A 24,668-nucleotide genomic window follows, 5' to 3' on the forward strand; every position below is an offset into this window, starting at 1 on the left:
AACTTGGGGATACATATGACTTTCATTGTGACCTATCCCCAAGAGAGAGGAACATGATCACTTACCCAGGAAGGCCTCCCTTCCCCTTCATACGGGTCCAAGCAATGCCTGTCTTTCCATATGGTAGTATTGATATCACTTGAGTTTCACATGCTGTAAGCTAGCATTGAGTTATGGCATAAATGCTTAAACTGATGACAAAAGATTAGGGAACTGAGATAAAAATAACAAATGCCCATCACATAACTAGTAATTTAGACTTTCTGGGACACTAATGCATACTTTCCTAAATTAGATGTTCAATCATTGTGTTAGTCTCCTCTGCATGTGCTTACTGTCATAAAGCAAGGAAGCAGCCTGAACCAGCAAATCACGCTAACTGAAATAACTGGAGAAAGGTTTGAAAAAGTACACATCAAACTAAGCTGCTACAGCAGTCCATGCTATTAACTCCAAAGATCCCTGATTTAAAGCACCTAATATGCCATTGCTTTCTTCAGCCTGTCTGGCATACTGATAAACCTCCCTTTAAAATCTCAAAGTCTCTCAAAATCAGTCACGATGTGTGAGGTAATGGAATTTCTTCTCTAACAAAGTGTGTGTTCTGAGGCTGAGGAAGAAGAAGCAGATATAAATAGCACACACACAGAACAGAAAACATGCATAGGATCTTGTTAAAATGGACAAAGAACACTGCTTGTAAAGTACATTCCCATGCACCTTGCTAGAAGGTCCCATATCCTACTATGCTCCTCTCCCCTGGTTCCTCACTCTTCAACTTTATTCAATAAAAGATCTACTAGATGCCATTTTATACACACACACGTACTCTGAAGTCTAGACTAAAAGTGAAATAGCTTGTAAAAAAAAAAAGTTTACATTATGGAAACTTTTCCTAACTTCATTTTCACTGAATCAGCTACATTGCTACATACACATAAATTCTGAATTGCAGAACCGTCTATAAGAGTGGAGAGGCTTATAAAACGACTTTAGCATCCCCGTAATAATAAAAAGATGTTGTACATTTGTAATTGGATTTGGCTTTTTAGACCATGCCATAGGAATTTACAGACACAGTTCTGAAGTAGCTGAGTGAAGAACCTATTAATCTCCCTAAAAATCAGCTACACTGTTCTCCAAACCTGCCTTTTTACCTGTCTTTTAAAGTAGTTATGCTAAAGTTATCTGCCACCCTCCATTCTGGGTATTTGGTGTCAAACCAGACTTAAAAAAAAAAAAAAAAAAAAAAAAATCATTTTTGCTGCTCTTATGCCAAATTTGACTGTCGCTTTTTATTGGAACATCAAAAGCAGGCTTTAAATTCTCACAGTTTTGATGCTTAATGAAAAGTGAAAGTTAAACACAGCATGGCAGCATTAAAAATGCATGGTAAATCCATAGCACCCTGACATCTTAGCCCTGCAGAGGATGTGAAGAAAAGCCATTGTAAACAAAAGATAATACAACTAAATACAAAGCAAATTAATTAGGCGGTCTGACAGACTCTTAAACAAAGAAAAAATGGAGGGAGAACATATGTACAACTATCTTCCAACAATATCACAGTGGTCTGTTAGTAGTGCAGCCATGTATGGAATCTAAGTTTATGTCTTCATTTTCAGCCTTTGATTCTGGCATCTGGATTTGGATATGTTGATAAACTAGCATAGTCAAGAGCTTGGAGAAGGAAGGGCATCTGTATTCTCAGCCGTATCACATAACCTGGATGGCAAGGACTTACAGCTCTGAACCACCTATTTCACAAATTACAGGCCACTAAGGGTTGTATCAGTTACACTGTCTGCACTAAACCCAAATTTAACCAAACTGACGATTTCCCTTTGTCCAGAAGTTCCCAGCTTCCCCTGTCTCATTTGAACAGGGACACAGAACTGGCCCTTCTCAAGCTCCCAGCACTTACAGTTTCTGAGCAACTCAGCTCTGAGAAGGCTGCAGTCATCTCCCGGCTGCACGTTAGTCTGTAGCACCTGAGATGATCTGTTTGTTCCCCCTGGGGATGGGCCAGTCTTTGGTGAATTAAGCTTCTCATCCAGAAAGCAAAAATAATAATAAAATATTTTACTATTTTAATACTTTTTTTGGTAACTGAGAGAGAAGGATATTGGTACTGTTGGCATTATCTGGAACACTTTGCTTTCATACATACTATACAACCTGTGTGCACAAATGGGAATAAGCAGGCTAAGATGAAGCCCTGACTGGATTTTAGCAGTCTGCCCTCAGCAAACAAAGATGTGACTCACAGCCCCCTCCTGACAGTAATAGAAGATATTTATAGCTCTTAATTTTGCTCTCTTTTACATATATGTAGCTCATTTTTCTTTAGCTTTCACCTGATCCAAAACCACATTTTTACAATTCATTGCTGTAGTATTACGAGAAGCTTGTACAATATTCATATTTTTAAAATGGCAATCTAAAAAGAAACATAGAGCTGCAGTCAGCACAGCACTGTGGCTGGACTGTAGCAGGTGGATCACAAGGTAATAGCAAGAGCGCGTGATCGGAAAGCTCACTCCTGCCCATGGTCAAGCTTTTAACGGCAGCAGGATTCCCAAAGGCTGAGAAACTTAGTGTAGATTTCTGCATAATTTACACACTATGTCGTATGGCAAGGACCCAGGGTAGAGAAATGCCTAGAAGTATGTCAGAAGAGGCAGCAGTCAGTGTGCCTGAAATTAGGCAGCTCTACAGAATAATCTCTCTTTCCACTCTCCTTTAATCTTGTAGTATTGAGGCAACTATTGCCACTCAAGCCCATGATCTGCTTAATTACTTTGTTTTGAGGAGAAAAAAACTGAGGTTCCATTGAAAACCAAAGATTTAGACTGAATTTTCCTCTTCTAAAGGTAATACTAATTTTAGTATATAGAAGATAACAAAAGAAGAATCAAACTATTTAATATAACATAGTAATATACCACAAGAGATAAATTTGAGCCCTCTCTGCTTTCATCACTGGGCAAGCATCTGTACAGACCTCTTCACAACAGAAGACTGCCAAATGCGCATTAGCGCTTACGGGCACAAGTAGAAGAGTAATGCTTCAGACTGCATAAAAGACAGCTGTGACTGTTTTTTTGGAAAACTTTACTACAATTTAGATACAAAGCTGATTTACCTTCTCTATAAATGTTCCTAAAGTTACTTACATTTGTATTGTTTACAGTGAATTTATCTTAATTCAAGTAACATAGTGAAAGTGACTGACTGTTTTTAACCAGGGGTTAAAATACTGAGGAGCCTCTACAAAGGCATGTGAACTGGAATTCAGTAATTTTGCATCTTGTAGAATAAGCAAAAACAAATAAAACCCATGTAAAGACTGTCTCTCCCTACATAGAGAATCACATAAACATTGAGTATATGAAACTAGTGTGTTTAATATGCACTTAGATGCTGACCAGAATTTATTTCTTTGAGAATTAGATAAAGATATAAAGGTGCCCACAAGAAACCTAGGCAAAAGTGAGATGTTACTGAAGTGGATGTTACTACACCAATTCCACTACCAGACAGAGTTACTGAAATTTGGCTTGTGATATTTCCACAGCTTGCCCCAAAGGATCTTTTTAAGGAGACCTATTACTGACTTGTTAGGTAAGACCTAAGCATTCCCCTGTTATATATTGCAAAAGGGATTAGGGAATGCAAGCTTCCATCTTTCCTTCTGTGGAAACTGAGGAATAGGAACATTATTGCATTAACTTTTTAAAAACATTCGTATTTCCATCCTCCTGAATGTGTTTAAAGCTACCAGCAAAGTCACATGAATCAACAGCAAAGTTACCTGAAAAAGGACAGATAATTTAAATGGTTCTAGTTAGTTTTACTTTTGTACATTCATACAGATATTTACACACACCTTAATAACCATGAGGATTATTTTTGCCTTACTCTTAAAATGATTTATTGGCATAATGGAAATATTTCTATTTAATATCCTCTTCAGATGAAATTATATGCCGCCTTCTAGGTCGGAGAGTCTTCCCCAGGGAAGTGGCTATATTTAGAAGGACCTATTAAACTTTTATTCAGCAATGACTGAAACAAAAGGAACAAAAAGTAGTCTCTCTATGACCGGTCCTACCTTTCTGGACCAAACCTCCCCACCAATCTCTCGCTCTCCTTGAGCCCTGGCCTCCTGCCCAGCGCCCCATAGCACACTCCTCCCCTGCACCACTGCTGTTTCCTTGGGGGACAGGGGAGCTCAACAGGGCCCTGAACAGAGAAGGAGCAGAAGGGACTGAGATTTTACTACAGCTAAGGTGGTTCCTGGGATGAGAGTCAGCACAGTTCAGTGATGCTGGGACAGAAAAGTTGTGGGTATTGTGATGATACTGGATGCAGAGGCCAAACAAATATACAGTGGATAATTCTAGTAAGTGAGTAATTTTAATTATTTGCAAAATTTGGCTGCAAATTTCATTACTTGGGTATGTGTTTATGTAAAGAAGGGGCAATAAGAAAAGATTCTTCACCATGGTTAACCTATAAAAACAATAAAGCTTATAAGGGCTTCTACAAAAACAAGAAAAAAGTTAAGCTGATGCTTTACTGTAGAAGCACTCTGCAGACTTGCTCTCTCATTTTCATGAGATATAATTTTCCGAAAAGTGATTTTCTGCAAGAACAATGCACAGTTTAGTATCATCTTGAGAATGTTTTTCCTCATTTTCCAGTCCCACAGACTTACTATGGAATCTGAAATACCAGTTGAATGCTACCTAATGTATACACTATCTTTCCGTTACAAAAACGCAAGCCTTGGTGCCTTTAAAAATGAATCCAAGAACAGAAGCTAGTATGTGTGCACCRACGGAGAAACTATTGTAACAATTCATTACACCTTAACTAAATAGGCCTTGTATGGTCAACGGGAGCCAAAAGTAGTAAAATCACATTTCTGGCACCAATGGAGTATGTCCATAGTTTAGAGTGACACTGTGCAAAGATGCTCAAGCTCATTCTGAAGGAGCTCACAGAGTGCCAAAAGCACAGTAGATGTACTAATGTGGTCCTCCACCTGGGATAATATGCAATACCAATTATTCAGGATGAGGTGCCACACTGACGTAGCTGACCTACTTCCAGCACCTGAGCTAGTTCACTTGGATATCTCTGCACAGCCCTAAATTGTGCCATAGATCTGAATTCCAAATTTAATTGAATGCAAAAGAGGAACCACTCTCTCATTAAAAGGTACCATCACTCTCAGTTCAAGCTGTAGGTACAAAAGCACAGAGGATATTGAGCAGGCAGATGCTACTGCAAGTTCTGAAATGTAAGATAAAGCAACGCATTACCATTTTTATCCATGGAATGGGGCTCAGACTGCTTCTTCCCAATATCAGCAAAGGATCTCACAATTGGAATCCTGTTGCTCAGCTTCTTCTGGTTCTGATGGTGATGCTGTTTAAGTAATGCCTCATGCACCCTGTGACGAACATCCTCGCTGAGCTGCCCAGAGCCCACCTGCTGGTCCAGAATCATGTCTGAAAAATAAATAAATAAACATAATAAAATAAAGAGGGGAGAGAGGAAAGATTTTATTTAAGAAATTACAATAATAACAATTTGGATCCTACAGGATTACAAATAAAGGGTCTCAATTCCTTCTCCATTTAAATGCAATACAATTCAACAGTAAAAAGATACCTAGAAGTGTTTCACTCTCAAAAAAAAAAAAAAAAAGTTTTTTAAAAGGATGTTATTAATGTAACAAATTCAATCCCTCAAAAGGTATATAGTTACCAAATTAAGGTCATCTACACAACTTTTAAATCAGTCCCTAAACACTCCCATACATAATGCATTTAAACTCAGCATCATGATGTGTATCAGTTTTGTTTTCTTTTTTCCCCACGTAACCCCTACATTATTTGCCACAGAGCACGGGCTTCCTGTGAGGAGAAACAACTTTTTCATTCACTTTATACTTACAATGGAAAACCACAGTCTAGCTCTTTATTCCTTAGAATTATAATAACAATACTTTCAACACAGTAATAAGAAATACAATGATACAGGAAAATGTGCAGCATTTTTTGGAAATACCTAATAGGATTTCATTCTACTGCCTGGTGTATATGTCCATGCAAGAAAATCATTACATGGATGTGTGAGTGAAACTGAGCCCCCCTAGAAAATGATAACTATTTTTGCAGTCATTGGAATAAAAAGATTCAGCATGAAATCCACCAGCAGAAAATACTCTGATATATCCCTATTCAAAAATATTAATAAATATATGCATTATATATTTCAAGTGGGAAAGAAACCACTGAGGGTTTTGTAGGCTTTTTTAATAACTATTTTGGAGAATCCTGCTAGCAACAGTAGTAATACTTAAAAGGAAAAGAAAGAAAAAAAATGTATCAGAGCAAGCAAAACATCATTTAAGCACACAATGTCCTTGCCTATCCATTACGAGAAACTGTGCTGCACAGAAATGGTGATATAATAAGCCGAGTCAGAAACTTCTGTACTGAAAATTCAGACAGTTCACGATTCTGTGTTGGAGTCAGGTTCATTTCTACCAGCAAACTCAGTGGCAGAGCAAGCACAGCAGAAAAAATAAAAAGTAGATACCCTAATAAGTAGAGACATAATTTGTCAAGTCTGATAACTGCCAAGAGCAAGAGAAAAAAAAAGAGATTAAGAGGCACTACAAGCATACTGGTTAAATGCAGAGTTTAATTGCTACAGTCAACCATGCACTATATATGCATATATAAGCACACATACATGCACACACAGAGCAGTTTTTCTGAAATTCTCAATATCCACATTAACTGATGTGTCATATATAGATGCTTTCAGAGCTATAAAGATGCCTGAGCCCGCATATTTCATTATGAAGATGTAATCAAAGAATTTACAGCTCTTTTTAATGACACATATACAAAAAGTCATGCAAACATAGCAGATATACCTACATCTGACAGCGAAGCGTGGTGCAGAGGTTTCCGATGTCGCATTTAACTCCAGCTAGCAATTGCACTCTGTTCAGTGTTAACAGCTGTGCTGACCTAACAGCTCGTGCCTACAAGTAATACTGCCAGGTGCTGTGCCTAAGCTAAAAACCTAAGCTAAAACATGTCTTGGAGATGCCTCACCTGTTTCTAAAGGGCACTTAACTCCAGGGTTAACTCAAACCCAACCAGGTCAGTTATCTTTGCATACCAGCCTCCAGCTTCTGTTAGAAGATTCTATTCTATTAGAATGTGTATTACACACATTGCTTCTATTACTCTCAACTCTAAGGGAAGAGATAGGGAGGCAGGGTAGCAAGACAAATGACAGAAAGGCAAGAGAGAAGATAACACAAGTTCAAAAGAAAGAGTATTGTATAAGATTTTTTTCAGAATGAGCCAAGAATAAGGACAGATTTGGAACCCAAGACAAAAGCAAAGCACCAGCTCCATGAAAGATGTCCACTCTTCTGCTCAGTTCTATTGCCTTTTGAGGAACTGCCTCTGCCCTGAGGATAAGACCAGCTTCCCTTTAGATAGGCTTTGTACATGAATTTGTATGTCACAGTTCCCAAAACAGGCCAATAGTTTACTCCACTGTAACATGAGGTGCTCTTCAGAAGAAAATATAAATAATAAATATACAACTTAGGGCACCTGTGCTAGAGCACAACTGAAAAGATCCCCTTCCCCCTCCTTTATAATTCTGCTGGCCAAAAGACAAATTGTAGAAGATGCAAAAACAAAGATTACCTTCTTTGAGTTGCTCTAAGACAGAAATCAAAAGGAAGAGCTGAAAAAAAGGACTCCTCTAGAACAGGCAAATTTAGGGTTGTGGTCATCACCTTGCTTACAGATCAGTGGAACTCCACTTGTTTGGTGTCATTCCTGGAATTACAGTATTTTCCATATTACATATTAAAATATATTAACTGCTGAGGCTGATGTCAATATTTAAGATGTTCCACTTGAGGAGATAAAATGCCAGGAGAAAGAAAATCATATGCCTATCTTTTCCTTGCCGGATTGGGCGCTCTGCCAGACTAATAGTCACACAACCTGTGGAGGTAGCTGTGTGCCAGCACAGTGCCTAACGTTTGTTTCCTGCTAAAGTGAGGGGAAAGTGGCTTACCTCGAGTCTTCTTTTACAACAACTTTCCCCTACTGTATGGCTTCTGCCACACAGATATCATGTAAAAAAGGAAGATTCACCATATTTTGGAAGAACAAAGACTTGTTTGCTTGCTTCAGTACCAACCCCCCCAAGTTGTCATTCCTTTGATACAAACCCACTTGCAGTAGCAACTGTAGGAGTGCAGTCAGATTATTGTCAAACTCCTGTATTTCACTGTCTTCCCCAAACCTGTTCTGAACAGATTTGGATAGCACAAAAGTATGAAAAACTGTCTCCATCAACACCTGCCATTATTGGATTCCACTTCAGTTTCCTCCCACATCTCTCAATATCTCTTTTAAAAGATCCCAGCCTCTGGAACGCCAGTGTTAACCCTCCTGATAGCAAAGACAGGCTTGCAAACACAGGCAGCAGGGCTTATGGCCTGACAGTAAATGGCAAATAGAAGCATTTTAAACATCTCATTCTCAAACCAGGCTATATTTCCTTGATCTGGCGAGATGAGGATCCTACATGCTATGCTCCCACCAGCTGAAGCTGCACCTATGAAAGTGCAAAAACAAGACTTTCCAAAGTATCCGGATTGCATGACCATTTCTCCAACTTCCATATAACAAAACAGAGAAAGGAATACAGACCTGTAGCTTCACAGCATTGTACCTCAGCTATATTCTTACCTAACAACAGAGATTCTCCAAGGTTTCTATGTTCAGCAACATTGCAAAGTAAGAGTTTGGGGGTTGCCCCCTTCTTCTGAGAAAATTTTGTCCTTTGGAATGATCTGTAACATCCTGCAGAGCCCCCTTCTAGCCAGGGACACAGCTGACCATTAGATTTTTCAGGGTGGTTTCACAGCCCTGTGGAACCTTCGACAAGCCACAGAATACCCAGGGACAGAACGTAACCCATTCTATTAGTGGCTCAGACTATACCGTACCTGCTGATATCAGAAACGCTGAAGGAGAATGCTTCCTCAGTAAGGAATCTTGATTTATCATGCAACCACAAAATCATTTTTCAAGCTGTTAAAGCCAAATGTTCTTATTGCCCAGGGCACTTTAAACAAGAGTACTACAAAAACACAGGTTTCTTTAAATCTTTTAATTTCAAGCACTCTTTCTCTATTCCAACTTAGTTAAAACACATCATTTACATAAAATATACCCATCCATAAACTGATTTTGTGAGCACATGCAAACACTTAAACGAGCTATTGTACTGACTTAAACGTAGCTCTTCATTATCTGTGAACGATTTACCTGGGCTGTGAATCAGAGCATCAGGGATGCAGACACTTCAAATTGGTTCAGATACAGTCTGACTCCTGTGCACAAGCACAGCACAGCAAACTGCATCTATCCCACTTCTAGGGTCAGCTAGGATCCAAAAGCTGGTTAGCCACTTTCATTCACTGTGGAGACTTCTATTAAACACTGCAGCTTTGTTACGGGGGTGCTGTACCCCCCATTCAGAGCCATCCCAGGTCCAAGTGAATGAGACATTATGGGGACACCCAAGCGTGGCCACAGTGCGTGCCCCACTGCTTCAGGTCCACGACGTGCACAACGCCTCACAAACAATAGTACAAGAAAGTTTCAGAATGAAACATAGAATAAATTTATTGAAGTTGTACTGCATTTGCACCAAACTACCCATGAGTGTTATCTGACAAATGACTGACATTCATCCTTTCCAGAAAAGGCAGGTAAGGTCTAATACCTATTAGAATACAGAATAACTGGGCCTGTCTTCTGTACTGGTTAGTAAAGAAACAAGATCCAGAGCTCTTTTTTCTGTGCTGTACAACATAAAAATTATTTTGAACTGCTGGGCTCATATTCTCTTGATGCAGGTTGGCGTTGACAGGTTACACCAGAATATACTGAACCCAGCACATATCAATAAGGTTGATGGTATTTGCACCTCTAAAACTTCCAAGTTGTGTAACTGTGTGATTGCAAGACAAAATGAGAGATTAATAAAAAAAAACAGAACACAAGGGTTTTTCTCTGCATCATAACTGCAACAGTTGACTACAAAATCTAATTTAAAAGCCAGGGTTTGTTTGATTTGGGGGGTTGGATTCCTCTCCCCCTTGAAAAAAGGGCGAGAAGGAAACACAAGCAATTATGAAGCAGTCCTTTATGCAGGATATTCAGTTGAAATGCTGTCCTTTATGCTAACCTGTCACCAACAGGGACACTTAATACACCTCCCCAGTTAGTTGGTTACTAGGAGCAATAGGAGATTAACAACTAGGACTCTTGGGCTGCGTTTGTGAACCAAGACCTGCTTCTGGTGTTTGCAACAGTGATTATAAACAAGCTATCTAAGCTGGCTGGTTTAGCTTGTTCATCCAAAGAGGTAAAGTGTTCAAATGGACTGAGAGTGGGATTTTATTTCCAACTCTACCGGAAATTACTTTTCAGCCAAATTACTTGAAAAGGAAAGAGGGACAGTATCTGCTTTCTAAAGTAAGTCTCCAATTTCACTGAAGAACAAGAGTTAGCATGTACACAAAACATACGAACACACACACACACACAAAGTTATGCACTAAATAGCAGAGACAAGGCTAAAAGTCCTAGCTCACAGGTTGTAGGGCAAGCAGCACTGCAATTCAGAGCTACGCTGGTACGCCAAAGTGGTTGCTACCCAAAGAATAATGGAGATCAAGGAAAACAAGATATTTTGCATCTCTAAACAGAATGAGAGCAATGAGTGCCATTGGTTCTATCACTATATCCAGAATGAAAACTGAGACTGACTTCCTGTGAAATCTAAAAAATTCCAAATTTGTGCTTAGTATGGGAAAATACAGACAAAAAAAAGATACCATGCAGCTTAGGAGATGGTAAGAGACATATAATTTACAAAGACAAAGCAACGAAACCTGATGAAGGCTTCTCTGTAGTGGTAATCACAGCACTGCAAGCTCTAAAGTAAGCAAAGCCAAAAACCCGGGCAATCACAAGGTGGAAGCTCAACAAAAGACAGGTGGAGGGTCAAACGGAGAAGCAGATTGCTCACAGGCAACCCCATGCCTTGTTACAGTGTTCGTAATAAATGTTAAATTTATCATAAAAGCACTGTCAGAAACATAATACCACAGAAGTGTCACAGCTAAAACAAAGGACTCCTGTGAAATAAAATCTAAACTGGAACCAGTTGAAATATGTCATTATTATGAAGAAATACAGCTGAGAGCAAACAAAGGCAAAACAAGACTAGTTCAGAATGAAAGCTTAACATGATACTACTGAAATCAATAAAACAGCACACTTGGGATGTAATACCCTGAGTTGTTGAGCACAGAGTCCAGTGACCTCAATCACAAGATTAAGCTGTTAAACAGATTGAAAATTCAATCGTGAGGAACATTTGAAAGACTGCTTGGGAAAAACAGTCAGAACTCTGGATTGGAAAGCATGGGAAGATATAAATTAAATAATTAAATTTTAATTTAAAAAATACAAATTTATTAGATTTAAATTACGTATTTAAAATAAATGGGACTACTTAACATTTCAAATTGTGCAAGTCCCCAAAGAACAACTGTGCAACTCTGAGGCCACAGTTTGGATTTGACAAGGTTTGACATTTGCTCACAGTACATTCAGCACAACTACAAGAAAATGCGAGATCCGTGATTCATATCGTAAAGAAAGTACTGCCATTAAAGGCTGGACTGAACAGTTTTTGAATCAAATGATAGAAAATGGCATCATATGTTAAGTGGAAGAACCTTTTGGGTTCATTCAGTGGTTACAATCAAAAAACCAGATGGTAATTTGAGAATCTGCATGGTTTCAAAGGAACTAAATGAAAATATCAAAAGAGAACATTTTCATCTGCCAACTTGAACACAGTGAAGCAGTTCTCTAATGGTGCAGCTAGCTTCTGGCAAATATCTCCTGAAGGGACAAGTTCCAAAATAAATTGTTTTGATTACATAGATTTTTCAGACTTCCTTTTAGCATATGTTCTATACCAGAAGTGATCGATAAAATATTACTACATCAAATGTTCAAAGGAATTCCTTTTGCATGCAATACTAGTTTATTGATATAGGAGCCACTGCACAGACATATGAAAAAAGAACGTCAAGCACTAAAAACAGTAATGAAAAACCCTAAAAGATGTTTAATAAAAATAAATTTTTAAACAGGATAAAGTTCGACAAAGGGTCAAGTTCTTTTCAAGAAACAAATAAAATCCATCATATGATATTCAAAAACAATTTGAGAAATGTCAGGAATTAACATGCAATTGAGCTGTATGACGACGAAATTGGAAATTCATCTCAGGAGTCTAAAACAAGATATTGTCTGTGAATACAGCATCATAGGTATGAATAAGCTCTTTATCAACAAAGAAAATTGGGTGTGTGTCCAAAGAAATTTACAGTTAGGTAGATCAAGTGATTTTTTAATAATATAGAGTTGGAATGAAAAATAATCTAATAAACAATGGACATGCTGGAAGACAAGATGATTTAAAAATTCTCACCACAGCACTAGTGCCAAAATATTTTTATGCAGAAATAACAGTTTCCAGGGATGAAATACAAAATGTTCTGAAAGCCACACAAACAGTATAAAAGATGTTTTTCATCTGTAGATTTTACCTCAAGCCCATTAAAGTCTTAAAACACAGACTTTAATAAAAGACATTTTCAAGGGCTAAGTGCTGGGGGTTTAATGCTTTAATGAATACGTGTTTATAGATTAAAAGCCTTGACTAAAACAAACAGGAATTCTTTGTCTCAATTTAGCAAGGCAGATTAAGTATAACTCTTTCAAGGATACAAAGACTGGCACTGCATTTACAAAAATATAATTTGAAACTGGAAAGCAGCCCAGCAAGACATTAACAGCAAATACACTATACACATTTCTCCCTAACAGTGTTAAGGCAAGTAAAATGAAAGTGAATGTGTGCAACCAGTTTATTTGCTCTCACAAAATAAATAAATATAAATATAGTAATGCAGAAAATTATGAATAGATTACCTTAAAAAAATAAAATCGAGTCCAGCAAAGGGCAACTAAGATGATTAAGGGACTGGAGCTTCTCTCCTATGAGGAAAGGCTGAGAGAGCTGGGCCTGTTTAGCCTGGAGAAGAGAAGACTGAGAGGGGATCTTATCAATGTGTACAAGTATCTGAAGGGAGGGTGTAGAGAGGATGCAGTCAGACTCTTCTCAACGGTGCCCAGCAAGAGGGCGAGAGGCAACAGGCACAAACTGAAACACAGGAAGGTCCATCTAAACATAAGGAAAAACTTTTTACTGTGAGGGTGACTGAGCACTGGAACAGGTTGCCCAGACAGGCTGTGGAGTCTCCTTCCTTGGAGATATTCAAAAGCCATCTGGACATAATCCTGGGCAACGTGCTCTAGGTGACCCTGCTTGAGCAGGGGGAGTTGGACCAGATGATCTGCAGAGGTCCCTTCCAACCTCAACCATTCTGCAATTCTGTGATAGTAATAAATTATTCCTCAGAAAGATAAGAACTGAAGTTAATTCAGGAATACTACCCAAAACAAAACCACAGGGTACATTCGATTTAGCAAACTCTGTTACACAGGTTATACATAGCAGCCCTGAGAAGAACACAAAAACTGAGCATCATTGGACCAGCCTAACATGAGAATGGCTAACATGCAAAATTACAAGAGTGAAATGCTGAATAAAGCCAATTATTTCTTTAAATTCTAAGGTGTCCCGACTGTCAGATACAACAGGAATACATACAAACTCTAGGATGGCATCAATGTTTTAACTGTATAGCACGCAATGAATAGGACTATAAGCACTGATGTAAATAACTGAGTAGGAGAGACAGGAGAGACAGGACAGAATTTCCCGAGCAATACAAGCTCTATCTCATCTTCAGGTCCAGCAGTCATTTATATGGAGAAAAAGTAGCCTATTACATTACTTGGGATTATCAAATTTCTAACATAGATAGCAGACACATCTTGATGGTGTGCATGTCATCACTACCATTAAAGTCTTTCTTTGTCCTAGTGCTAATGTGTGCTAACATACTCTTTGTAACATTTTGCAAACACTTGAGAGCAGGAATTACATATGTAGCATTGTAGTAATAAATTGCATAGCATCTTCACTGAGGAAGAGAAAAACAGCAAGACTGCAATGCAAGTAATAGTAGAAAGCATCCAGAAAGCAAACAGAATAGCAACTTTATTCATAGGAAATAAAAATCTCTTTTTGAAGAAGCCCAACACATAACATCAGTAATTTTCAGAATGACTCACTAGCAATAAGAACCTGCTGCAAAGTTGTTAAGAAATATTACCATCATTGCTTATTAAAGCTGCAACGGGAAAAAGTCCTTTCTTAAAGACAAAGCAAGACCCATGCAAAGCCTGTCATGTATCAGCTCACTTTATTACAGAGATGCCCACCACCCAGATCAGATAAAACAACAAACATCTGCCACAATAGCCTGTATTTTTAAAGCAAAAATGGTACACACTAATTCAAGAAAATCATTCTAAAGGTTTTTCTCAGAAGAAATAAGTTTTCCTAATCAACAAATCAAGAGATTCCAGAAGCAGGACTGATTCAAAATAGCATTACAGCAGCTCCCCAAATTCTATACTGAAGGAGAACTTGTATCTGAAAGAGTCTCAAAACTGAATTAAGACTGTGAAGTCTGGAGTTCTTGGACATGTTAACTGAACAAAACAACAAGAAGAAATTGAGTTTAGCAAACATCCAGGGATTAAGAAACTATAAGCATGAATTCATTACAGTCTCACTATATATTATCTTCAAAAAACAGCAAAAATGAAGTTTGCTGGAGTTCTTTTTATTATGTTAATACTTTTTAACCTACTTAAATAAAAAGACCAATTCTAGATGGGCTCTCTTAACTGAGTATACAAAGAAATTAAGTGATTTCTTGTTAAAAATCCAAAGTTCAAGCTTGACAACCCTAGTGTACTATATAAGTAAACAGTAATAAAAGAACAGCAGGCAGCTGATCTGAGTAGTATTTATTTATTTTTAAAATTAAGAAAAGTGACATACTGATAAACACCTTTGTTCTTGCAAATCAGCTGCTTTTTACCCTTCATGTTTATCTTTTATCATAATCAGGACAAATTCTGAAGCTCTGATTCAGTCCATGATTCATCAGAGAATCAGATCTCAGCACAGTAGAAACCCACACAAGTTTCTGCTGATTTGGATTAATAATATCTTGCATCACTTTGACATAAACAATTTGAGAAAGATGAATGCAAAAAGCAGCCGCCACCAGCTCATCCAAGTTTAATTCCTCTGTTAGATATAGTCTATTGGACAGTATCTGCCTTACCTGATAATCTAAATAACTAGAATAAATTTTATCTGGCCTTACATAGATTTTCATACCACCAGTAAAGCAGTTTTCCTTATAATCTCTTCTTGAGTATTGGACCCTTATCTAAAAGAAAAGGTTTCTATCTTTGACTAGTATATTTTACATTTTCTGAAAACACTTTACTTTGTGCCTGAGACAAGGCAACTAAAAGGTCTAAACAACAACAACTCATGCACTCTTTCTCCAGTGAAAGTGCTCTTTTCGCAATATTACCATCTGCTGCTTCATGTTCAGTCTTTAAGCAAAGTTTGTAGTATGCAGAACACTATAAATCTAGTAAGGTATTGTTAACCCTTGATTATATGATTTAGAAAGAGAGTACCAGTATCAGAAATGCTCTGAAATCCATGAAGGTGAAAGCAAGGTAAAACTTCTGAGTAGATATAAATCAAGATATCTTGGGGAGAGGAGGGAAGTAAATAATCCTCCATATTGGGACSAGACTCCAATAACCATCATGAACATGAGACTAGTCTTTATAAAGGGTAACTAAACAGAAAATTAGAGATCCCAGATTATCAAATAGCACAGCTCTTTGCTCTGTCTCTTCCCTCCTGGAAGAGAGAATCAGGGAAATAAGCATATCAAATTGCACTGTTTCTAGCAGGGCCATGCAACCTTTGGAGTTTTAAGAGTCCTTGAGGCTCTACATTACACCTCTGTACTACACCACCTTTAACAACCTGCTCTATTATAATAACAAATACACAACCAAAAAAAGTCCCCTGTTTTAACTAGTTAGATAGAGCCTTTTGGGGAAAGGCCAGGAATACAGTCTCAATCTCACTTTTATTTTTGGGAGACTAGGCTCATCCATTACGTTCTCTTGCTTTCTGCTTCTGCTGTCCTTAAAAGCTCTACAATTGTACCTGCTGCGTATACCATCACTGGAGAAATTGCACTCACTATTAACTAAGGAAGCTAATGCTTTTTGGAAAACATGCACTTAATGGGTTTTTTTCATGCTCAGTTCAGAGATGCATATTTTTTAAACTGGAAAAATTCCATTTGTCTGTTTTCACATTACATAATTATGATGAAAACTCCTCAATGATTTAAATTTTTTTAAGATAGATTATCTGCAATTAGCTTAACAATAGCTTAAGTTTGTGGAAGTTAGTACATACCACATTCACAATGTGAGGTGGCACAACTGGAGCAGAGCACATATCAGCCGTAATTAAACATAGCCGCAGTGCGCTCTCTGCTCTATTTTAAATCTCTCCTCCATGTAAAGATCATTTTCTAAAATAGCAAAATCTATGCAAACAAGTATTGATAAAGTGTTTACCAGCTGTGTTAAATGTTAAGATTCTTTTCCAATATATTGAGCAAAATATTTTCAGGAAGTTTCTAAACTGAACTGACTCTTCTGCAACAGCTTTCTCATAAGCAATGTATAGATTGACTTTTATGATGAAATTTAATAAGTAAAAAATGCAACACCAATACATACCTGCAATTTCTTCTAAGGAGTTAGCTCTCATGTCCAACAAAACTGTGCCATTCAGAATACAGCTCCTCAACTCAAACAAGCTATGAAGTGACAATGTGGCAACGTACGGTTTGCTCCATCTCTCCCCACCATCCTCAACATCTTCTTCAAACTTCAACCACCTGTGCAAACAACCAGTTTTATAACTCCTTTGTGCATAAGAAATGAAAAATACATTGCTTTCATGGACATCAAAATAACACTAGCAAAATGTTTTTGGATTTCAATTTATTCTTTGTTTGCAGGAAACATGAGAAAATTCCTCTGACTGCTTCTTCGCACATAATGCTATAATATATCTTTTTTTGAAGATGAATTCTGACCACAGAGGTGGAAAAAAGAAGCAGATTAAGAAAGAATTACTGTATATTACAAAAACTTTGGGTAATTCTTTGGCATACAATGCTACCTCTATGACAGAGCAACTGCAAAGGATACAGGAGGAGAATCTGTGGCAGAGAAAAAGAGAATTTATAAACAGTAAGAACACAGGAGAGTATTTTCTCCATTAAGTTTTCATGTTGGAGTAAACACCAAAAGAAGAGTTTAATTTAATCATCACAACAGAGTAAAGAGACACTGTTCATTTAAAGTAAAACACACAGACATATTCATACTTCATAGAACCTCAATCCATTATCAACACCATGATTTTTTCACAAAAGACGTTTTTATGAACTTTGTTAGCTTAGTTGTACTTAAGCACACCAAGTTACTTATAAAGGCATTATGCAAACATTATGCAAAATTTACACCATTTTTCATTTAAGAGTTCAGTTAATTAAAATGAAAAAAAAAAATCCACTCTCAGACATAGGCACATACATGCACACATAAACCACGTGTTAACACTTGGGCACAGTCTTTCAAGGCCTTACTCAGACAACACAGACATGTCAATGACATGAACAGCAGCTCAGAATCTAGTAGCATAATCGTGTCTGACTATCTGAGTCTCATTCTCCTCTTTTCAGGCGGGCTGTAAATCTGAACTCAGTGAAGTTCAAGGACACAAGAAACTGGCATGAGCAAAAGTCTACTGTTACTAGCTAGCTGGTTGACTTTTCTGTTAAGACTTTTTTAATTACTTACTGATATAAATTACATTAAAATGTTAAACCAAACATTAAAATGTTAAACAAAAAACAGAAAAGTTTGTTGACATATGCAGAAGTGTTTTGAATTAAAGTTATTAAGTCTTCCAAGCATACACAGATATTACTGTGTGGAACCACACAGCCTGCCAACCTGGCAAGGTTTGAACAGCTGTAGCCACAGCACAAACCTCTATTGCTGGATTCAACAGCAACGGCACTCTGCTATTCTCTATATGGCCTGGGAAGCAGAGAAGTCAAGCAGTCTTGCACTTTGAGAGCACCTTCACAGTTATTTCCTGACAGCAGGGGAACGTAGAGCCTTAAGAGCTCTAAAGCAGAGTGATTTCCAGTGGTACAATCCCTCGCAGGGCGCTAACACATTAGACATAGCTTTCCTCTTCTGTTCCTGTCCCATCTGCCTCATCCTGCTCCTATCCATAAAATATGCATGTGTGCTCAAATTTTAGAGAGTATTTCCCCCCTCCCAGTCACTGTCTACTAGATTCTGATCCTAACCAGCCAGGAGCCCCTAGCATCTGGGACCACTCGTCACCTGCATGCCTCCTCTCTTAATGATTCCTATTTTTCACTTCTTCCAATTCGACTAGCTGTCTCCTAATCACTTTCCCATCATTTTCATACCTAATTTGCCCCCAACTCCTTTTCTCCTCTGTTCCTACAAAATCTCCAATCTCATGCATCCAGCTCTCTCCTCCTCTTTGTATTTAAACATTTTCCCCTCCATTTTCTCTGTGCTAGCCAATCTCCACATTTCATTTTTGTCCCAGAGACACTTCTCTCCATCAGACTTCTAATCTTCATTCTCCTCATTGCAGTCCTCCCTTGCCTCCCTCTCTGTCCAAACCTAGCCAGGCTGTCCCCTTTGACTCTTCCATTTTTCCATCACCCTACCCCTATCAATTTCAAAGCCATGGTTTGAAAGGGATGAGCTCCAGCAGCTCGGCAAAGTTACAAAGAAGTATGTGAGGGGGGAAAAGAAAAAGGGTTTCTTTGTTTTCTCATTTTGCAGTTGCACCTGAACTCCCAAGGAAAAGGCTGCTCCTAGCTTACTCATGGTGCTCATGTTTCCAAGCTAAAAATATGTTATACTTATTTGCAGCTGTAATATCACAGATGTGTTGCATTAATTGTCCTACTTAAACTACTGCCTCCTAGGGTTTATGAACTATCTACATTTTTGCCTTTTCATCCCTTTCCTCTCTCATGTTTTAGCTTATATTTAATATACATAGTCCTGGCTTATTATTTTTTGTCCATGTCTCTAATCCCTTTAGGAGTTTTATATTACTGTCTCTGTGCTCGGGAGTTTCTAATTATTTCTAGTGTAGCATCATCTTTGTGCTATGCTGATTCAAGAAGAGATTAAAAATCAGGCTAAACGTAATCCAAAAAGAATGATCCAAGTGTAGATTCTTACAGAATCTTATTAGCAATCCCATACTGTCATTACCTGCTGTTTAGGTAAATATCATTCAACACTGCATATCTGACTATACAGTTGCAGCCTGTCCTTGATATTATCCCTTTTGAACAGATCGATTTGAACAAAGGGATAAAAGAAAAACATGTTCTTAAAATTTCACGAAAATGGGTGAGGGGACAGAGGCAGGCAACCTTCCAGGTGTCATAACCGAAGCTTGTATCTCACCAGATGCCACATGGACAAGAACTATTAGAAATGTCTAAATCATGAAAACAGCTTTACTTAGTGTTCATGTTGTTAATCAGACAAAGGTACTCAAGCACAAGATAAAAATCCACAGGAAACTATTACTAGTGCTCACATAATTATACTTGCCATACTATCCATCACATCCATCTGAGTTTCAATCAGCTCGAATAGTATAGTGTTATGGGTTCCATCCAATTTCCTACTATTACTAAAACTTTTGTGTCTAAACACATTACCCTACACTGTTACTTAATGAGTCAACAGTTATAATACATACACTTAAATCATACCCAGTTCATCAAATTCTACATTTGAAATAAACATCTACTTTGATTTTAATAAGCATTACATGAATTTACTTATCAAATCAAATGAAAATTATGTTTATCACCTTTTAGCTTTTCAGAATTATTACTCTATTATGCCAGATAATCCATGTTTAACACACCAAATGAGAAACAGCAGCAAAAAAGCACAAAAGACACAAAGCTTTAATCTTCATGCAAGTACAAAAAAATACTCAGGGAAGGGAAGTGGTTTCAAAAATCAGAATAGCATTTCAACAACCCTCCAAATTTATGTACAAGGTTCAAGGATAGAAAGGATTTTGAAATCCAAATTCTGGCATGGATCCCAAGTTTGCCAATTTCCCTCTCTCTTTAGTTTCATAGAGAAAAAGACAATTTTTAAGATATTTAAAATCCAGCTATTACTTTTGCAATCTGACTCCTTAAATCATCATGGTTACTAAATAAAAGCCTTTTAGAATTTCCCAGAAATCACATATAGCCTGCGGGCTTGGGATACATCTTAGTTGTGTCTGATCACCTAGGAGAACAGCTTCATTCAAGTGGTTTTGTTTGCTGGCAAAGTCTAGTACCGGCATACCAAGGTAGTTTAATTCTTCTGTTTGCATGCTTGCTGGAGCAAAACATCCCAACAAGAGTTTCACCAAGATATGTTATTATAACATACATGTATATATAGTAGATCTTCTAAAGCCATTTCTATTGATTTTTCAGGAGTCAATAAATAAGAACATGGACACTTCACTGTAGACTTGATTACGACATTTTTGTGCAAAGCATTAAGTTCGTGATGGTGAAGATCTGTTTCATAGTCTGCTATGTCTGCAGCAGAGAGAGCTGGAGTATGTGTTCACTCACAACCTGCCAAGATACGTTATTAATGTAATCTCTCAGAATCTTTAGCAGTTTCTACATGAGCTTTTGCCTATGCTGATTAGAAAATAAACCAAAGTAAGCAAGCTTGTCAGAAAGAAAGCAGAAGAGACAAACCTAAGTGTTTTGCGACACAGTATGTTTGGAAGAAAACTTAGTTCCAGTGGGGAAGATGTTTTTGCACTTTTTCTTATTGCTGATTTTTCCCTAGTACATCCATTTTCTAACCACTCACTATTAACAATTTACTTTCTAAACTACAAACAGAAGATAATTTTCATAGCTTTGCAGTTTCATTAAAATTCAAGCCGAAACACTTTACAGGAGGTTCTAAAGGGTCTTCTTATTTTCTTCCTTGTTACATATTCTCTCTAGTGCTGGAACGAGTGTGATGTTCTCCTCAAACTTCCATTTGAAATTAGCAGATAATTGAGGCCAGGCAGTTTGGGTAAAACTTGCCACAAATCAGCCACTGCTTTCCAGGCCTGACTGCAAAAGGCTATGAGGACAGAGCTGAACATGAAGCTAATAGCTAATTCCTAACAGCTGCAATTTGCAACTGCACTACTGTCCRTATAATGTAAGCCCAACTACTAGGCCTTGGTATGTTTCTTTACAAACTTACTGGAAATATTTTTTCAGGAAACAAACTATACATCATGCATCTCTACACATTTGTATAGCTGGCCCACATACAGAAATTACTGTATTAGTAAGACTGACTATTGATTTTAAAAGGCATATGCTTCTTTTGGCTTGAAATCAATTAATGGAGAAAAACTGCTTAATTTTACCACCTCTTTATCAACAGAGCTAAGTCATTCTATTATACTAGCTGAGTAATTCCATGGATAGGACAGCTTAAATCAGATCCTTGCATGGCTATAACAGCAGTGCACTTTCTTGGCCTTACTAATTCATCTGCACGAATGCTTTTGCCCACTAGTTATGTTAATCAAGAATTGGAAACAGGAGACTGACACACCTTGGAGTCTCCTAACTGTGGTAGGGAAAAAAATAATAAGTCTAGGCAAGAACTTATTCTTCCAAAAAAATGATAAAGGACTAGAACAGATTTACCTAAGGAATACTGAGCTCCAGTCAAATCTTATCCATGGCTCCCTTTGATATATTACTATTTTGACCAGCTAAGAAAAAAGTGTCTCAAATAATTGCATGCAGTTTGCTCAATACAGTTTATAAAATTTTTAAGGCTGAACTGTGCATGCAATTTCAATCAAACAGAAAATAGCAAGAGACAGACACACTGCCTTAAAGATTCAACCTGCTCCTCATTCCAGCACTGCTTGGTGAAATTAACATAGAACCACTTGTTGCCCCTGCAGTTAGTGACTGAGCCTTCCCCTGTATTGCTTCCGTGTGAATTCGTTTACCTAGAGCTATGTCCAAAACAAGAMAACAAGCCTTACAAATACTGCCAGGGGTATTTTCCTCACAGTCGGAAAAAGATTGTAAGACTAAAACAGCAACAAACTCAGAGTTTATCCTTTCCATACCATGTTTTTAATCAAATCAGTATTTCTGGGGTCATGGGTCAACCACCAGTACTGCCAATGGTCCATCGGAACCGCACGCAGAATTCCAGGACTGTTCTCATCCATTTGCTAGACGGACGTGAACACCTCCCGACCTCTATTAGAAATACCATGTGTGATGCAGCCTAGAAGATTATTTGCCTTTTTTATATTGGCACCTCACCCCCATTCTGTTATGTACTCTGTACACCATCTCTCCTTCTCTGTCATTTCTGATTTATTACTTTTTAAGTAAATGTTCTTGCATATTAAACACCMTCCCATTTCTACTACTCTGTTCAAAACCACCCTGTTCTTTGTGTATGATATCCTTAGCTATTTCCAGAGTAACAATACTTTCTAATTTCTTATCATCAGCAAGTTTTATCAGCCTAATCCTGGGTTTTCTGTCATTCAGTAACAAAGCTATTTAATAAGACTAATTCTTGAGAAAAGCTACTTGTCATTTCCCTCAACGCTAATTGTTTCAGCTTTCTGCACAATCTGCTGCACCTCTTCAACAACCAGTCCCTTATCCATTAACGTAATTCTTGCACTAAAACACAGTTTAAGTAGTAAATTCTCATTGTTGCATCATATCAAACGCTTTACTAAAAAAAATCAGACGTACTGTTTTTCCTTTGTCAAAAAAACAAAAATCAATTATCTGATTAAAGAACATTATTAAGTTAGTCTGACATGATACACCATTGTGTTGCATTTTATCCAATTTTCCATTTAGCTCCAAGTCTATAATTACCCCTTCCTTCAAATACTGTTTTAAGCCTTGCATACCTCTGCAACCCAACCAACAGGCCTGTACTTGTTCATATTGCTTTCCTCCTTTCTCTAAATAGTGGTGCTGTATTTGCTATAGTACAACATCCCACCTGATAGATTCATAGAAAGGCCTGAGTTACCAGACCATGAATTTGACTTTCTTTCAGCTTTCTAGGATGGAAATTATTGCTCCCTCTCATTTGCACAAATAAAGCACTTTGAATTTTGCTTTCATCTTGGATATGGTAATTTCATTGCCATATCCTTTCCTAATAGCCAGCCACCCCATGTCCAATGCTGTCCAGGATTTTGAATCCAAGCTAAAAACAATCTTTTATCTTCACCATTTTTTTCTGTATGGCAGTCCCATTCTTTCCTTGATTTCTTCTTATTTATAAAGCTAAAAAATTTTTACTATTTATTTAAATTAACTATTAATTACTTATTCTATTTCAAGGTCTAACTCTGCCAGACTTTCACCTGTTCGTACCTCATTCTCGCATTTTCTCAGCTCCAAGATGTAGTTTTCCTGGCTGGTTTTTCTTTCTCCCCTTTTTCAACTATCTCAGCTTGTTTCTGTTTAACATCTTTGATCCTTTACTTAGTAAATGAGAATAGGAAGAGCAGTACACACAGATTCATCTAAATAGGAATTTCTTTATTTCACCTACTCCTTTCAAATTCTATCTTGATTCACTGTTTATGTTAATGAAAAATTGTTGCAGTCTTTCAGACACACAATTCTTTCATAATTTGCTGAGGGAATTTTTTTTGTTGAACTAAAGAAGCTGCTATTTTTCTGCTTGAAAAATAACATAAGCCACGGTGATTTTTTTTATCACAATAGAAATTGATACCATTCTTAGAAAAGGTCCTACGTATCCCTAATCAGTATGAGAATACTGCGGATGATTACCTTGATTAGATCTTCTCTCTCTGAATATCAATAAGATTATTTAGGAACACTACTACACTCATTTGCAGTACAATCCCCATATGAGAATTTTCTACATGTAAAGATCTATACTTAGCTTCTGTCTATCCCTCCTATGAGCATATAAGGGAAAGGAAGGTCACAGAAAATTCTGCAGCCCTCTGGGAAAGGATAAACTTGCAGCAAAATTAAAGGGAAAGCTAACAGCCATTCTCATGAAAAACATCCCATGTAAGTAGTTCCTCACAAAATCCTTTTGGAAATTCCAAATTTTTTATACTACCTAAGCCAAAGATGTGGTCCATGGACATTTGGGCACCCTTGAAGAACACTGTCAGCAAATAATGGCAAGGGAAGAGGGAATTAAGGTTCTAAGAAGAAAAATGAATCAAGGATTGCTGGGAAATGTAAAATTTAATGAAACTAA

General features: G+C 37.5%; 1 protein-coding gene across 1 annotated transcript in view; it reads right to left on the reverse strand.

The window, feature by feature from the left end:
• The window catches only part of SLC4A10 (solute carrier family 4 member 10), a 124,738-nt gene that overhangs the window by 52,642 nt on the left and 47,428 nt on the right, over positions 1–24,668 (reverse strand). Inside the window, exons 5-6 of the mRNA XM_026077993.1 lie at positions 16,983–17,143; positions 5,331–5,519 (exon numbers count right to left, since the gene is read on the reverse strand). Of these exons, the coding sequence (XP_025933778.1) occupies positions 5,331–5,519; positions 16,983–17,143 (350 nt within the window). The remainder of the gene's footprint in view (positions 1–5,330; positions 5,520–16,982; positions 17,144–24,668) is intronic.

This window comes from Apteryx rowi, unplaced genomic scaffold (assembly GCF_003343035.1).
Source record: "Apteryx rowi isolate R43461 unplaced genomic scaffold, aptRow1 scaffold_47, whole genome shotgun sequence".
Lineage (NCBI taxonomy): Eukaryota > Metazoa > Chordata > Aves > Apterygiformes > Apterygidae > Apteryx > Apteryx rowi.